The sequence below is a fragment of the Meles meles genome, chromosome 16 (assembly GCF_922984935.1).
Source record: "Meles meles chromosome 16, mMelMel3.1 paternal haplotype, whole genome shotgun sequence".
Taxonomy (NCBI): domain Eukaryota; kingdom Metazoa; phylum Chordata; class Mammalia; order Carnivora; family Mustelidae; genus Meles; species Meles meles.
Window position 1 is genome coordinate 53,389,799 of NC_060081.1, and position 18,019 is coordinate 53,407,817.

At 38.8% G+C, this 18,019-nt stretch overlaps 1 protein-coding gene across 3 annotated transcripts in view; it reads right to left on the reverse strand.

Moving 5' to 3' along the window:
* The window catches only part of ATRN (attractin), a 150,209-nt gene that overhangs the window by 112,228 nt on the left and 19,962 nt on the right, over positions 1-18,019 (reverse strand). For all 3 annotated transcript variants that reach the window (XM_045980339.1, XM_045980341.1, XM_045980340.1), the window contains exon 2: positions 3,249-3,332. In XM_045980339.1, coding sequence (XP_045836295.1) covers positions 3,249-3,332 — 84 coding nt within the window. The remainder of the gene's footprint in view (positions 1-3,248; positions 3,333-18,019) is intronic.

Here is an 18,019-nt window from a genome sequence, read left to right on the forward strand (position 1 = left end):
CCCACTCCTCTGTCCATCTTTCAAACATTCCACATCTCCCTCTCTTCTGGAACTTTCCACATCCTCATTTTAATCTCTTTAAGTATCACGTATTTTACAAAAAATAACAAAAGATAAAAATGTCAAATCTCAACTCTCCTTCCAGCTATTACCACTCTCTGCTGAAGACAGTGAACCTCCACACAAGACTTTGCTTTCTCTGTTTCCTCACATCCCACTCACCCTCTTTGCTCTCAAACCTGGCTTCCACCCAAACACTCCACTCAAAAACCTCTTGGTAATATCAGCACTGTTTATATCCTGGCGATGCCTAATTATATGTCTCCAGCCTAGGCCTTCCCTCCACTCCACACTCGGCTAGCTAACATCTCTAAGCAAACAACTAAGTAAGTTCATAAACAAGTTAACTCAGTTAACTCAGCTGATGATGGCTCCTGTGAAGATATGAAAGGAATGTGACGTGTACAACAGGTGGTAGGGAATTACCCCCAGAAACCTCTAGAAGATTTGAGAACAAGAGATAAGCCATGTGAAGCGGACAGGGAACCATGTTTCGGACAGAGGGAACAGCATAGTCTTAAAGTCCAAGTGAGAAAGAGGTTGATGTGTCCAAGCAACATGAAAAAATCAGAGTGTCTGCAACACAGAAAACAGAGGACACCACACGAGATGAGAAGTGAGAGATGGGCAAGGTGCAACAGCAAAAGCCGGGAGGCCAATTTCAAGGCTATCACAGTGGCCCAGGAAAGACAGGATGGTTGGTGTCTTGCAATGGTAGAGAGGAAGATGAAAAGGAGAAGGCAGATGAACTGGGAAGGCATTCTAGAGGGAAAACGGGCAGAACTTACTGACAGGCTGAATATGGGGATAAGGGGAAAGAGGAGTTAAAGGTTTTTGCTTAGGCTGAGGAGGACCAACCACGAGCACCTTCAGAGGACTGCTACAGAAGGACGTCAGGTAGGAATGAACTGACAGAAAGCATAGGGGCAAACAACTCCTTAAAGCAGCAGTTCTGGAGCTGTGGGCCTCTCGATGCTGGGAGGGGCCCTGGGACTCTTTGAGGCGGTCTAGGAGGTCAAATCTATGTTCATGATAATCCTAAAATATCACGTGCCTTTATCAGCACGTTGGCATTTACTAGATGCGGAACAATGCGGGGAGAAAGATACTGCCCGCACCTTGGGACAGAGAGAGGCAAAAGCACCAAACTGGACCAGTAATTCCTGTTATTCTTCACTACTACACGCTCACAGAAAAAGGAAAAATGGGTTTTGTGTAAGGGTATCTTTATTAAGTGGTAAAAATGATTAATGTCATTATCTTGAACCACGAGTACACATCTTTTGAATATTTAACAGGACAGGACAAGAAGTACAGACAAAGCATTTCTGTAGCCCAGCACAGGACAGTGGTCTCAAGGAAAATCACTCTTGCAATCGTTTGGGTGGTGAGCTGAACCAGTTGCTCTTTTTCCCATAATGCCATCTATCATTTTTACTTAAAAGAACAATTAACAGGGCACCTGGGTGGCTCAGTGGTTTAAAGCCTCTGCCCTCAGCTCAGGTCATGATCCCAGGGTCCTGGAATCGAGCCCCATATGGGCTCTCTGCTCAGCAGGGAGCCTGCTTCTACCTCTCTTTCTGCCTGCGTCTCTGCCTACTTGTGATCTCTGTCAAATAAATAAATAAAATCTTAAAAAAAAAAAAAAAAGAACTAACAAACTATGGTTACTCAGACTTGTATATCTGTAGATACTTTTTTTAAAAAAATGAACAAAGCAAGTCTGTCACTTCAAAGAAAACAACTGACAGTATTTGGTGCCAAAGATAAAATGTAAGCTTTCAAGCAATAATTAGAGTTAAGGAAAATTTGCATCTGTCACCCAGATGCAACTTCCCAGTACTTCAAACTTTCCAATGAGATTAATGGTGATGTTAACCAAGTGATTTTTTTTTCATGTTATGTCATGAAATATATCAAAATTTGGAAGATCTGCGTAATTCAGAGAACCATGAGCTTCTAAATAACCCACATGTCCCTTTATAGAACCATCCAAGGGTTAAAGAGCCATTCCAAAGTATAAGAAAACCAACAGATTTTAACTTAAGTTCCCAAAGTTCATGAACATTGAACATTGTTTCAGATTCCACACTGCAATTCACTTTAAAGAAATTACCACTTGTCAAGCTTTGATGTTTGATGGTGTATCAAAAGAGACCATCCAAAATTATTTAAAAGCGTTATTAAAATCTCCTTCCTTTTCCTACTACATATTCAAGACTAATTTTCTTCACATACTTCATCCACAATAACATACTGTAACAAAGTGAATGCAGAAGAAAATATAATAATCTAGCTATCTTCTATCGAGCTACAGAAGAAATTTTATAAAAATGTAAAACAATACCATTCTTTTCAGTGATTTTTTAAAAAATATAGGGTTTATTTTATAGAAAAGTCACATAGGCTGACGTGTAGTAGGTTTTTAAATGAGTTAATGAAGAATTTAATATTAATTTATAATAATAATAAACATAGATATAATCCATACAAACAAAAGTTATTTGGAAATCTCAAAATTTAAGAACATAAAGGGGTCCTAAGACCACCAAGTTTGAGAAACGTTGCTCTAAAGATCTGCCATAAAGAGAGGTGCCTGGGTGGCTCAGTCAAATAAGTAACTGATTCTTGATTCTGGCTCAGGTCTTGATCTCAGAGTCATGAGCTCAAGCCCCACACTGGGCTCCATGTCCAGCATGGATCCTACTTTAAAAAAAAAAAAAAAAAGCCATGAGAGAAGAAGGAAAAGGCAAAAGCTGGAGGGTATAGGAGGCCCAGAGAAGAAGCCATTTGAACAGTAACAGTTATTTTTCTACCAATAAAAATAGGTACTTACAAAATGATATAATACTGTAATTGTCTACTGCTTTAAGCAAACCATTTCAAATATTCAAGTTTTAACGATTATCACTGAATATACAAATTTCTGGTTTGTACAATTCATTCATAGCTTTAAATCAACACAAAACTTTTTTTCAGATTAACAATGAAGATTAAGAAAAATAAATTCACTTGTCAGATGAAAAGTTATCAAATAAAATACATTTTAAGTACTTTATTTTACAGATTGTTAATTTTACTTATAAAAAAGCAATATTTTATTTTACAGATTGTTAATTTTACTTATAAAAAAAAGTAATGCCACACTGAGCTTAGAAAAAAAAATTGAAACAGGCATTACTACTTACTGTCCTTCAATGAGCCATGTGCACTTCGTTTTATATTTATAATTTCCAGGTCCATCTGTCACAAACCCAGAGGATCCAGTTAGTCTGTAATGCAAATTAAAAAAAAAAACAACACTTGGGTCCATCAAAATTTCACACATCAATATCTTTCTAAAAAGTTAAGCATAGTGGTGCATTAATGCATAACCAGAAGAAAACCACTGGATAGTTATAGTCAGAGTATACTAATCTGGGTGAAAAGAATACTTGCCATAAACTTAAGAAAAGGGGGTATAAATACATTAAAACTAACAGGAATAAGCAAAAACATACCTAAATCTTTCTAGCTGAGACAAGAAATCCATACTCTGTACCATGAAAATGGCTACAAGAACCTACTTATAAATATGAGTTGGTTTTTAAAAAGTTAAGATCACACAGTTACAGGTACAATTTAAGTGTATCTAATACAGTAACACTGTGGGGAACACAACTGAGATGGGCAACACATCAAGCTACAAACACAATGGACCCATCACACTCATCTTCTGAAGGCAATCTACCACACCCCATGAGCAGTGTCCTCCAGAACCTGTCTTCCCTCACTCCTGCCAAGTCTGAAGTTTGTCAATATTTTTAGGTCTTGCCAATATGATAGGCATATCCTCATATCTCATTAATGTTTGGACTGCTACTAATCCTGAAGCTTGAATATCTTCTCATATGTTTTGGTCATTTGCATTTCCTCCTTTGTGAATTAAAATTCCGTACTTTGCACCCACTCTGCCACCAAGTTGTCTTTTTCAAATTAATGTTTAGGAGCTCTTTTTATATTAAGGAGCTCCCATCTGCATGTTAAATACACTATAAATATATTTTCTCAGTTTCCTTTTTTCTTTATATTTTGTGTCTGTTATCTTTTGCTATATATAACTTTTTAATATTTAAGAAAGATGCTATTTCCTGCCTCACTGCTGTTTCTAGATCATTTTTCCTCCCTCTTCCATTACCAGTGTCAGCCTTTCTGAAATAGATGCTCTCCTCTGGATCTGCCTCCTCTACTTTCTGAGTTAATTACTGGCTTCCCAGTTACTCCTTCTCATCCACTGATACTAGCATCTAGCTCGCTGCCTTCCATTCAACTTCATCAACATTCAAGATGTTCCAATCAGAACTCAAGCTCTCCATTTCTTAACTTTACCATTAACGGTCTTTTCCTCCACCCCACATGAGCCATCCACTCCTCTGGGCCCTGCCATTATCTGTGAGAGCAAAAGCACCAAAATCTTCATTTTAGGCATCCTATGCTATGACCACCATATCTTTTGTCTCAAGTTCATTTAGCCTAGCTCCCCTTTTCCAGGAAGTCATCAGCCCTATGGGGACCTCCAACCCACTGATTTCTTCATGTTCATCACCCACCACCCACATACTTGACTTTCCCCTTACCTAGTTAAGATTCCATGATCCATCACAATTACCATCACCTGCAAATCCCTTGGCTTCTTTCCCCTTCTCTCCCTCTGCCGTACTTACCAGGATATTGCTATCTCCATGACTTACTCCCAATATCCATTCTACCCCCAAAATGTTAGTCTGAGCCAGTCATGGTGTTCTGTGTTCCCTGCCAATAACTGACTAGAAATGTGTATCAGTTAAGATTAGGTTCTAGCACAACTGACAGAAAAATGTAAACTCTAATGGCTTAACCAAGATATAAAGTCCAAAGAAATACAGAGCACATAAGGGATTTCTATAACCAACAGGGATCTAATGCTCTTCTACCTTGTTCCCGTCATCCTCAACATGAGGCTTCCACCTAATAATCCAAGACAGCTGCTCAAACTCCAGCTTTTATTCCCACATTCTACCCAGCAGGAAGGAAAAGAAAACAAGATGCACATCCCCTCCCTTTAAGTCAAATAGGACAATTCAACTTACATTCCCTCAGTCAAAAGTTACTGACATATCTAAATGGAGAGGGAGGCTGAGAAATGTAGCCATTATTCCAGACGACCGTGTACTCAATGAAAAATCAGGATTCCCTTTACTAGCAAAGGGGTGAGAGGCAAAAATCGTCACTACTAGTCTCTGTCACAGCATGTAAGCTAATACTTGGATGTGAGGGCAAGTCTTGATGGAGAGTTTCCAGGAACTGTTTTTCATTCTTAAGAAAGACAGTGTGGTAGACAGGGAGATATATCACATTAATCTCCCTTTTGAAGAAGTATTTACTGTCTGGTCAACAGGCAGCCTCCCAGTGTCAGTTTCTTCAGGAGCTGCCTTGCCTGAAGTCATGCCCTGCCCAGGGCAGCCCACACCATAGAGGGTAGAAAGGCTGGAGCATTTCAATCCAACACTAAACAACTCTGACACACAATCCTTTGCTCTAAGATCCCCTTTTTCAGGCCTGCGCTGAAGTTCAACTTCTTCCTTTACCCAATTCTGCTTCCTGCCCCTTCCTCTCACAGATGTTATAACCAATTTGTGCCCCAAACTCCATCTCAGCAACACAGCCATCATGCTACGAGGTTGAACACAAAGCCAACACCAAGAATGACAAACTAAAGGAATGCAAAGGTCCATGAAGAGCAGTACCAACCAACCAACCACAGAGGCCTCTCCAGGTTTACGGGCTAATACAGTTCCCACTGGTTACTGGTTCATTGTGTATGTGTGTGTGGACACAATTTAGGCCCTTCTAGCTCAGAAAGTTTTCTGGTTTTTTGCTATGCTTGTTTTGCTCCCAAGAGTTTCTATGCATTTCATATACATAGACATACTCAGGCCTTGGCAAATCAGCATCAGTTTTAGAAAAGAAATAGGTCTTTTTAATTTTAAATATTCACTGAGTATCTTTAAATCTAGCATTTATATAATTTTACAAATAACGAATAGTTATGATCACAGATAGCCTTTTGTCAACTGAAGGACAATTCTCCTTTTGTAGCTTCTCTCCCCAAGTACTCCCACCCACCCTACACTAAGATAAACATTTAACCACCTCATAAGCATTCTTAACTACTTTTCTTCATATTCATGAGCCCACGACATATGCACAGCTTACTGTTTGGCTACACAATTATGCAAACTTTTCTGCATCTTCCTTTTTCTCACGCAACAAAACTCTGGGAGAATCTCTTCAACGAAACAGGTATGAGTCTCCATTCATTTTTTCCATGGAGCATTATCTTCGAACCTATTGGGATAGCATTTTTTTTCTGCCTTTCATTTTGTCTTCAGTCAGCTGGCATTACGCACATTGCTGCAATAAATATCTCTACACATATGGCCTTACTTGTGCTTTAATTTCTAAGACTAGAATCTTAGGAGGAGGATTACTGGGCCAAAGGAAGATGAATTTTAATTGTTAACCAAGCTGCCAAATTACTTCCAAAATGGCTGTAACAATTTACATTTGCACCAGCGGGACGTGAGAGCATGCTCTTCTCCACGTCCCCTCCCCGCCCCCCATATTAGATATTCTCGTTTCTTTTAAATTGTTAACGTGAAATTCTCTGTGTTCCAGTGAATGGCCAGTAGAGTATTTATTGAAAGGGGAAGGTCAGGAGTATTAACTACACTTTCAGGTCAAGTTTTATATTATCACTGGTGATGCAGGTACACACATTGGTACTGCCTGTGCTCACTTCACTAGCAGTCACACAAAGGTATCTGATTGAAACAGAAAGACTCTTCAACAACAGGAAACCAGAGATACAGAGAATTAGTAACTCCTTGCTTCTACCAAGTTTCCAATTCAAGAATACACTGGAAGTGATTCTGCACTACCAACATACAGGAAAAACAGGGGAACCCTCCATAGGAGGCAGGTTTCAAAGGAGCCACCTTATTATTTCTTTTTAATTATTATTAAAGTACATTGGTATTATTACCAAGCAAAGTGGCCTATTAAAAAAAAAAACCCACAAACCTCAACTTTTCTCACCTGTTTAGATTTTCTTTGTGGTCAAGTATGTTGGACATCGATAAACTTTGATCAAAGTCCTCGGACATTAAAAAAAAAAGACAGTCTATCATAGGAATGTAAACCAGTACTGATTCATGTGTAATTCAGTTTATTGAATGCACTATTCAACTCCCTCATATTCTCCTCTGTTACCTACTAGATCTATTTCTGAGAAAGGTGTATTGAAATCCCACACCATGACACATTTACCATGTTATTTTTGCCTTATGTATTTAGCTATTCAGCCAAATAAGCTTATAACTTTTAGATTGTCATAAACTATCCCTCTTATCATGATAGTAACCATTTATATAATTTGATGTTCAAGTTTCATCTTGTCTATTATTATAATTACTGATTTTTTGTTGTCTTCCTGGGCCATAGATCTTTATCCAATTCTTTATTTTTCATATTTCCTTATCAAATTTTCAAAGTTTCTTTTTCCTAAACAGGACATGATTAGGTTTTGTTTCTTAAACTAGCCTGACAGTTTTATCGGCATAATATAATTTTTCACATATAGGGTGACTGCTATACCGATTTGATTCCTTCCAACCAAAATTTTAAATCAATCTTAGAGAGAAGCAATTCATATACAAATGGCATCTTAAATGTACAATTTCTTAAGTTGTGACAAGTGTATATACATGTGGAACCCTCCCAAACAGCACATAAGACAGGTCTGTTACCCCCAAAAGTTCCTTCACACCACTTTGCAGTTAATCTCTCCCAACACTGATCTTATTTCCATCACTACAGACCAGTTTTATACAACATGATTTAATAAAAGCATACAGAGGGGCGCCTCTGGTGGCTCAGTGGGTTAAAAACCTCTGCCTTTGGCTCAGGACGGAAGTATAATCCCAGCTTCCTGAGATCGAGATAGGCATCCGGCTCTCTGCTCAGTGGGGAGCCTGCTTCCTCCTCTCTCTCTGCCTGCCTCTCTGCCTGCTTGTGATTTCTGTCTGTCAAACAAATAAAATCTTAAAAAAAAAAAAAGTGTACAGAGACACTCTTGTGCCTTGCTTCTTTTGATCAGCCTGATGCTTCTCAGTATGATGTGTATCGTAGTTGGTTCCGTCCCATTGCTGAGTAGCATTCTACTGCATGAATATACCACAGCTTGTTTATTCATTCTCCTGCTGATGGACACTTGGATTACGTAGTTACAGGAATAAAGCTGCTAAGAACACTAGTGTACAAGCCTTTGTGTGGACATGTATGGACACGCCTCTTGGATAAATAAGTAAAAGTGAAATCACTGGATCAAAAATGATATATCAGATTTAAAGAAACTGCCATAATTGTTTCCTAAGTGGTTATACTTCTGTCATCAAGGAATAAATCTTTGCTGCTCCCAGGTCTCCCAGTAATCCCCTTGTCTCAAGCTCCGGTGAGATTCTCCCCATCAACTCAGCAACATGTTGACCTTCTGGAGGTCAGGAAGATCTACTATATATCACACCATCCAGGATCTGAAGCTTTACAGTCTCTGTCCCTTGCTACACTGGCCCGGCTATACACCAGTTCTCTGTCTAGGAGGATCACAACAGATCCTAGATCCTAGAGTTGCCTATAGGTCCCCCCAGCAAGCTGGTTCAAGAAAAGCAAAGTGCTTGCAGTTGGGAGAGCCAGGGAAGCAAGACTCATTGAGGCTGCCATGTTCCTATCAGGCTGCCATGCTCCTCATATCCCTCTTGGCTCCTCTTCATGGCTAAAATCCATTTCTGTTTGGATTTTCTGTTGCTTTCAAGTAAAACCATCCCAACTACTAATTTTGCCAATTCCGTGATGGAGCCTCTTCCCCTAATAGTTCAGAAATCAGGATATACTATAAAGTCAATGGCATGTCACAGTTTAAAGGAAGTGGTTTTTCTTTCTTAGTGGTACACAAGATAAGGATGCGCTTTACAGTCAATGGCATCTTAGCAAGTTGAAGTTACACGTACAGCAAAACTCTAAACCTGGTTGAACCCAACTCTGCTTACTCTGTATGTGCAACCAAGTAGCTGGCTGAAACGAGAGACACAACGTTGTGCTGACTGGTCTCACTTCACATTTATAAACACACATCTTAAATAGGTTCTCAGCACTGTAGGACAACAATCCTTCCATTTTCCTGGCCAGCTCACTTTTATGCCTTATTATCTATCAACTTCCCAAATCCTCTTCCCTCTTTCCAATTTCAACTGCTTATCAGTGGATTGCTTTACTCATTTCATGTGTCTTTTCCCCCAGTGGAATGTAAACTTCATAACAGTAAAGATTTTTGTCTCTTCTGTTCTCTATTTCCGGTGCCTAGAAGCATGCCTGGCATCTTAATGACACTAAGTGAATAGTGGTAGAAGAAGAAATTAGGAGAACTACATTTTCTTCCCATTACTAAATGCATGTGCTTTCCCCTGGTTACAATGGATAAACTATCTAAATTCATCTAGGGTTAAATCCTCTACCTGGGTCCAGAATTCTCTACTCAATCAAGGGCACCAGCAGAACAAACCTGATTCCAACCCCAACCCCACACTTCTCTCTACTGGATCAGCTTGAGATGAGCTATCGGATTTCCTTCTTAAAAAATAAACTTCCGGGGCGCCTGAGTGGCTCAATGGGTTAAAGCCTCTGCCTTCGACTAAGGTCATGATCCGAGGATCTTGGGATCGAGCCCTGCGTGGGCTCTCTGCTCATCAGGGAGCCTGCTTCCCCCCCTCTCTCTGCCTACTTGTGATCTCTGTCTGTCAAATAAATAAATAAAATCTTAAAAAAAGATAAAATAATAAACTTCCTTCATCTTATGTTCCACTCGTGCTATTGTCACTTCTGTACTTTTACAGCAAGTCTTGAGAATTATCTACTCTCACTGACAACTCTCCAACCTACTATTTCTTACCCCATTCCCGCTAGTTAGCTTTAACCCTAACTTCCCCAGCCCCCCGAAATCCTTTAGTTAAGGTATATGAGCCTTGGAAATAGTTGATGCCTCTTTAATTTAAAAAAAAAAAAGATTTTCTTTATTTTTGCTAGGGAGAGAGAGGGAGCACAAGTGGGGGCGGGGGGGGGGGGCGGGTATGGCAGGCAGAGGCAGGCTCCCCACTGAACAGAAAGACTGATCCCAGGACTGGGACCATGATGGGAACTGAAGGCAGACGCTTAACTGACTGAGCCACCCCAGCACCCAATGCCTTCCACTTTCTTAAAATACTTTCTTGGGGCACCTGGGTGGCTCAGTGGGTTAAAGCCTCTGCCTTCGGCTCAGGTCATGATCCCAGGGCCCTGGGATCAAGCCCCATATCGGGCTCTCTGCTAAGCAGGGAGTCTGCCTCTTTTCCTATCTCTCTCTGCCTGCCTCTCTGCCTACTTCTGATCTCTGTCAAATAAATAAATAAAATCTCTAAAATAAATAAATAAATAAATAAATAAAATACTTTCTTCACTTGGTTTCCAAAAGCCCCCATTCTCAATGCACAGCTTCTTCTCAGCCCCCTCTGATCAGCCCACCTTCTTGTCCCAGTCAGCCTCTAGTTATAGGAATACCCCAGGGCTCCATCTCAATCTGCTTCTCTGCACGAAGTCATACTGATCTCATACTGTCGAAAAACATTAAATACCACCTATATATATTTTTAATAATGGAATTTTCATCTCGGTGATAGTAACACCATTCTCCTGGTTATCCTAGGCAAAATCTATGAATAATACAAGCATATCCTCTGTCCAAAAAAAAAAAAAAAAAACCACTTTCATTTTTTCCTTTCCAATATTTATGACTTTATTATTTTTCTGGCCTTATTGTAATTAGTTAAGATCTGTTATGACATGGAAAAGAATTGGTGATTTGGTAAAAACCGGTGAGGTCTCGTTCTCAATTTCAGGGGAAAATTTCAGGGGAAAACTTTTTAGTATTTCACCAGTGTGATACTTACCTTATGTTCTTTGCAAAACCCTTACTTAATACCAGATTAAGAAAGTACCTTTCTATTCCTAGTTTACTAAAGATTTTTAACATTAGTGAGTGTTGAATTCTAGTTTAAAAAAAAACAAAACTGTGTATCTAATGGTCATTTCCCTTTTCTCCCTTATTCTATTAATGCTGTGAATGATACTGATTTTCAAATATTAAATTGACACTGAATTTCTCAAATAAACCCAAGTTGATCATGACTCTTTTTATATCTTGCTGGATACAGTTTGCAAATATTTTAAATTTGTTTTACAGCTTTATAAGTTAAACTGACCTGTTTTTTATTTGTCAAGTTTTGATAACAAAATTATCTGGAACAGGAAAGGAATTTCACCTATTTTCCTATCTGTAGGAGAGTCTAAGACTGGTGACATTTCTCTTGTAAAAGTTTGGGAGAATTCACTGGTAAAACCATCTGGGCCTGGAGTTCTCTTTTATGCAAGTTGGTCTTACTAGAGTTTGCCATTTCATCTAAATTTTTCAAATTTATTGGAATAAACTTATTACTAATATCCTATGATTTTTCCAATGCATGTAGGATCTATAGTGATGTCCTCCTTTTTACTGATCAGTAATTTGTTTTCTTTTTATCAATCTCTCCAGCAGCTTATCAATTTTGTCTTTTCTTTCATACATATATATTTAAGTAATCTCTATGGCCATCCAGGCTCCCCTCAATTTTGTTTTTTCTGTTCTAATGACTTTGAGTATATTTTTGCAGTTTCTGTATTTTCTTTTTTTTTTTTTAAGATTTTATTTTATTTATTTCACAGAGAGAGATCACAAGTAGGCAGAGAGAGAGGAAGGGAAGCAGGCTCCCTGCTGAGCAGAGAGCCCGACGCAGGGCTCGATCCCAGGACCCTGGAATCACGACCTGAGCCGAAGGCAGAGGCTTTAACCCACTGGGCCACCCAGGCACCCCAGTTTTTGTATTTTCTTGAGTTGAAAACAGATCACTGACTTCCAACCTTTTTTCTTATTTAGTGTATACATTTAAAACCCTTTCATTCTCAGCATTGCATTAGTTGTACCCATAGTTCTCATATGTAATACTTTCATTATCTTTCAGTACAAAATTTCAAATTCCCAGGGTGATTTCCTTTTTGATTTATGATTATTTTGAAAAGCACAGTAACTATATGGTGCAGTATTCTCTGTATGTCAGTTAGGACAAGTGTTTTAAAATCTTTTGTTCTGGGGCACCTGGGTGGCTCAGTGGGTTAAGTCTCTCCCTTCCGCTCAGGTCATGATCCCAGGGTCCTGGGATTGAGCCCCGCATCAGGCTCTCTGCTCCGCAGGGAGCCTGCTTCTTCCTCTCTCTCTGCCTGCCTCTCTGCCTAGTTGTAATTTCTCTGTCAAATAAATAAAATATTTTTTTAAAAAAATCTTTTGTTCTATTAATTACAGAGAGGAGTGTTAAGATATTTTTTAACATCCATGGATGTTAAAAAAGCAGGAGGAAAACCTAATGAGGAGCAGTTTATATGCATGGTTTTAAGGTGTTTCCCCCATATTGCTTATAAGTTGCAAGGAAGGAATAAAATAATTAGATAATCGGGGGAGAGGGGACAGAAACACCTCAAACAGGAGAATAAAATTAATATAAAAAATAAGGGAAATAAAGGTATCATACACCTCCAGGTATGAGATCCTGAGAAGGGCCATCCTTCACCTATGCAGTATTCTGACCAAGGATGTATAATTTGAATCTAACCATAAGGAAATATGAAACAAAAGCAAAATAAAGAACTGGATTAAAACGGGGGGGGGGGGAATATACCCATGAAAGAGTGTGAATATCATTTTTTTTTTTTTAAAGGAAGAAAGGCAGTAGAAATGTTCTACATCAGGAGTCAGCAAATTACAGTCCTTAGGCTAAATCCTGCCTGCTGATTGTTCATGTAAATAAATTTTTTTGGAACACAACCAAGCCCTTTTGCTTCCTTATTGTCAATGGCTACTTCACGTTACAAGAGCAGAAGTGAGTAACTGTACAGAGACAAAGCAGAAAATATTTACTATCTAGTTCTTTACAGAAAAGATTTGCTGACCCATGTTCTACATTAACGCAGGCTACAGAGACTAACAATTAGATGCAGTACCCAAACCTAGACTGGATCTGGTAATGGAAGGGGCGGAGGCAAATACTATAAAAGGACATTACTAGGTCAACTGACAAAATGTAGTACAAACAATGTAATAGATAAAGGTACTATATCAATGTTAAGCATACTGAAGGCGAAAACCATACAACCTTAAGACTTAAGTCTCTTAAAATGATCACTACCCTTAGAAAATACACACTAAAATATTTTATTTAAAGGCTCAAGAGCCATGAGATATATCTCTCAAATGGTTCAAGGAAAACCACTGTGTGCATGTGTGGAAAAGAGAGAGCACAAGAAAGTTCACAAATGACAGACTATTTTTCAGCCCTCTGTCTCTCTGTGCTTCTGCATAGAAATGTTTTCCAAACATACCTTATTCGTTGATTCTCTTCATCTGCATCTAAGATTCCTAAAATCAGTTACTGTATCTTCTTTCTGTTAATTCTTTTTTATATTTTCTCTTTGCTAAAACTGTTTAAACGCTTAAAGCCATTATTTATTTCAAAGTCTGTTTTGTGAGATTAAGAGTCATTTATGGTTTGTCTCCCTCCCAATCCCATCTTGTTTCATTTATTCTTCTCCAAAGTCTGTTTCTAATCATTCTAATGGCTGAGTCTTCTCTCCACTAATGTCCTTTTTCTGTTCAAGCCAGAACCCAACACTGCAGTTAGTTGTCACGTCTTCATGCCTCCCTGAACCTGTTTCTTTTTAACAATTTAAATTTTAGTTGAGATAACAGATTCACAATATAAGAAAGCATGCAGTTATAAGAAATAATAGAGTGTTTCCTTACATACTTTGACCAAGTTCGTGTGTTTAAGTTTTGCACAATTCTGTTACCTGTGTAGGTAGGTTCATGCATCTACCACCAGTCAAAATACTAAATGTATCCAGCACAAGGATTCCTCATACTGCCCCTTTGTAACCATACAGCTCCCTCCCACATCCTCCCCCCACCCAACAACCACTTTACATTCTCAACCCCTGGCAACATTTAATCTGTCATTTTATCTTTATGCAATGTTCCTTTTTATCTCTATAATTTTCTTTGCTCTAAAGCATAATCTGTCAGTTATTAGCATAACCATTCCTTTATTTTTTTCAATTAATTCTAGCATGGTATATTTTTTTCATTCTTTTACTTTCTACCTACATATGTTGTTGAATTTGAAGTGACTTTCCTACAAGCAGCATGTAGTTGGATCACATTTTTTCATCCAATTTGCATTTCCATTTTAGGTAATTATTACATTTATAGTAATTACAGATATGTTAAGGCTTAAGTCAGCCACTCTATTATTTGCCTTATATTGTTTTCTCTGGTTCTCATTCTGTTTCTCTCTTTTTGTCTTTCTGTGGGTCATCTGAACATTTTTTAAGATTCCATCTTGATTTATTTATATTGTTTTTACCTTTCTGTGTATTTTCTTCGTAGTTACTATTGGCACCAGAATACACACATGTGACTTAGAAAAATCTACTGAGGGGCGCCTGGGTGGCTCAGTGGTTTAAGCCGCTGCCTTCAGCTCAGGTCATGATCTCAGGGTCCTGGGATCGAGTCCCACGTCGGGCTCTCTGCACTGAAGGGAGCCTGCTTCCCTCTCACTCTCTCTACCTGCCTCTCTGCCTACTTGTGATCTCTCTCTGTCAAAATTAATAAATAAAATCTTTAAAAAAAAAATCTACTGATAATAATGTTCTACCACTTCCATTTAGGTCCTTTATCTTCACCATTTTATTTTTTAAAAGATTTTATTTATTTATTTGAGAGAGAGTACATGCATGAACTGGGGGGAGGGGGGAACGGTGGCGCATGGGGAAATCTCAAGCAAACTTCCTACCCAGCCCAGAGCCTGATGTGGGGCTCGACCCCACAACCCCAAGATGACAAACCCAGCCAAAACCAAGAACTAGATGCTCACCGGACTGATTCGCGCAGGAGCCCCTATCTTCACCACTTAAAATATCATCATATTTAGTACTAGATGGTTTTAAAAAACTTTATTTGAGGGGGAGAAGGAAGAGAGAGAATCTCAAGCAGACACCCCACTGAGCAAGGAGCCCAACATGGGGCTCGATCATACGACCCCAGGATCATGACCTGAGCTGAAATCAAGAGTCAAATGCTTAACAGACTGAGCCACCCAGGCATCCCTGGTTTTATATTTTTTATTCAGTCATCAAATATGATTGCTAACACTCAGAAGGACTCTCCATTGTTCCTTCTTTTTTCTTGATACTACACGATTGACTCTTTTATCATTTCTCTCCTGCTCAAAGAACTTCCTTTAGCCAATCTTTAATGAAAGATCTGCTAGCAACAAATTCTTTTCATTTTCTACCATCTGATAATGTTCATTTCCCTTTAATTCCTGTGGGACAGTTTTGCTGAGTACAGAATTCACAAATGACAGTTGTATAATTTCAACACTTGAGAAACAGTGTGCTGTTTCCACTGGCCCCCATGCTTCAGATGAGTAATCTGTCATCTGCATGGGTGTTCCCCATCATTTCACTCTGGCTTTCAAGACTTCTTCTTGGCCCTAAGGTTTCTAGGCTTTTATACTGTATATATTTACGTAAGTATATACGTATATACTTAACCTAAGTATATACCTATACTGTATATATTTATACACATTATATATACTAAACATAATTAGGTAAGTATATACTTCTCTATTTGTAAGTATATACTTGATCTATTTGTCTATTCTTTTGCCAATACCAACTATCTTGACTACTGTAGCTTTATAGTAAGTCTTGAAGTCAGGTAGTGTTGGTCCTCCAACTTTGTTCTCCTTCAATATTGTGCTGACTACTCTGGGTTTGTTTTTTTTTTTTCCCTCTCCATATAAATGCTAGAATCAGTTTGTCAATATCAACAAAATCACTTACTGGGATTTTGATTGTATAGATCAAGTTGGGAAAAAGGGAAGAACTGATATCTTAACAATATTGAGCCTTCTCACCCATGAGCAGGGAATATATCTCCATGTACTCAGTTCTTTGATTTTGTTCATTAGAATATACAGTTTTCCTCATATAGATCTTCTACACATTTTGCTAGACCTATGCCTAAGTATTTCACTTTTGGTGGCGCTAATATAAATGGTACTGTGTTTTTAATTCCAAATTCCACTTCTTCATTCCTGGTATATAGGAAAGCAACTGTATTCTGTATACACATTTAGATTTCAAGATTCCAATTATGATGCATCTTGGTGGGGATTTGAGCTTTTCTTGTATGGGGTTCACAATTTCTTGGATTTGCAGGTTTCTTTTGCCAAATTTGGTACATTTTCAGCCATTACTTCTTTTAAAAACTGTCTCAGCCCCACTCTCATTCCTTCCTGGGACTCCAATTATACAAGTGTTAGATCTTTTGCCCCACAGATCATTTTGTCAAGTCTATTTCCTCTCTGTTGTTTAGATTGGGGGATCGCTATTGTTCAGTTCTCAAGTTTACTGATTTTATCCTCTATTACTGTCATTCTACTAATTGAACCCATCTAACAAGTTGGGGAGGGGGCATTGTTGTTATTGTGTTATCCAACTCTAAAATTTCCATTTGGTTCTTTCTAATTTCATTTGTAATTTGGTTCTAATTAATTTTACTTAGGTCTTTGCTGAGATTTTGTACTTTATTTCTTTCAAGACAATTTTTTTTTCTTTCAAGACAATTTTTAATTGATTTTAAAGCATTTTTATGACAGCTGATTTAAGATTTTTGTGAAAAAATTCTAATATCTCATTTATCTTGGGTTGGTATCTGTTGATTGCCTTTTCTAATTCAAGTTGCAATTTACTTTGTTCTTGGTATGACAAATCATTTTCCCATGTATCTTGAATATGTTGTCTATTATGTTAGAAGTCACTAACATATGATCTCATAAAAGATTTTATTTTAGCAGGTAGTCACCCTGTTTAGTTTTAGCATATGGATCTTGACCCAGTTTTCTGGGCTATTATTCCAATGGCAGATTAATTTTCAGAGTCTCTGTGGTGTTATCTGCCCCACACTGCTTATCTGGTACTACTGTGCTCCCAGGCATCCCTGCCAGTGCTGCCAGAGGGGATGAAAGGAGTTTCCCCAAGCCAGGCTGCCAGGTGCCTCTTCATGGGGGAGGGGTATAATGACCGTAGGTTCCCCCCTGCTCAACAACCCCCTGCTTCCCAGCATCTCTGAGCAGTAAAGGCAACTCTTGAGGCCACAGAAAAAAAGAGGCCTCCCAGAACAAGCTGCTTCCCATAGCTGGGTCCCTCTTGCCAGTTCCACCCACCTGCCCCTGTGTATCTCTGGCTAGGGGTGAAAAAACTTGGGCCCACATAACCAAAGAGACTTCCCTGCACTAAGCTACTTGCAGCTGTGTCCTTTTTGCCAGTAGTGTTCACCCTGGTATCTTTGGGTGGGGGAGGAGATCCTGAAGTCCTCAAGCACAAAGATGCTTCTCAGACTAGAATCCTCGCTGCAGCTGAGTCTCTCTCCTTAATTCTGCCCATTTGCCTCAACAGCTCTCAGTGTTAAAGGAAAGTCTCAAGACAGGTGGGAAAAAGAGTGCTTTGTCTCCACACTTCTATTCAGTGGGATTCCTAACTGATCCCCCCTTGCTGATGATATTAAGCTTGCCTGATGTTTTCAGAGGGAATTCCATTTGATTCATGGAAGAAATGAGCCTACCTGGACTGCATGCCATTGCTAAGTCAGAGGGTCAGGAAGCACTGGGTCTGGGAGGCCTTCTTCTGTTGGGTGGGA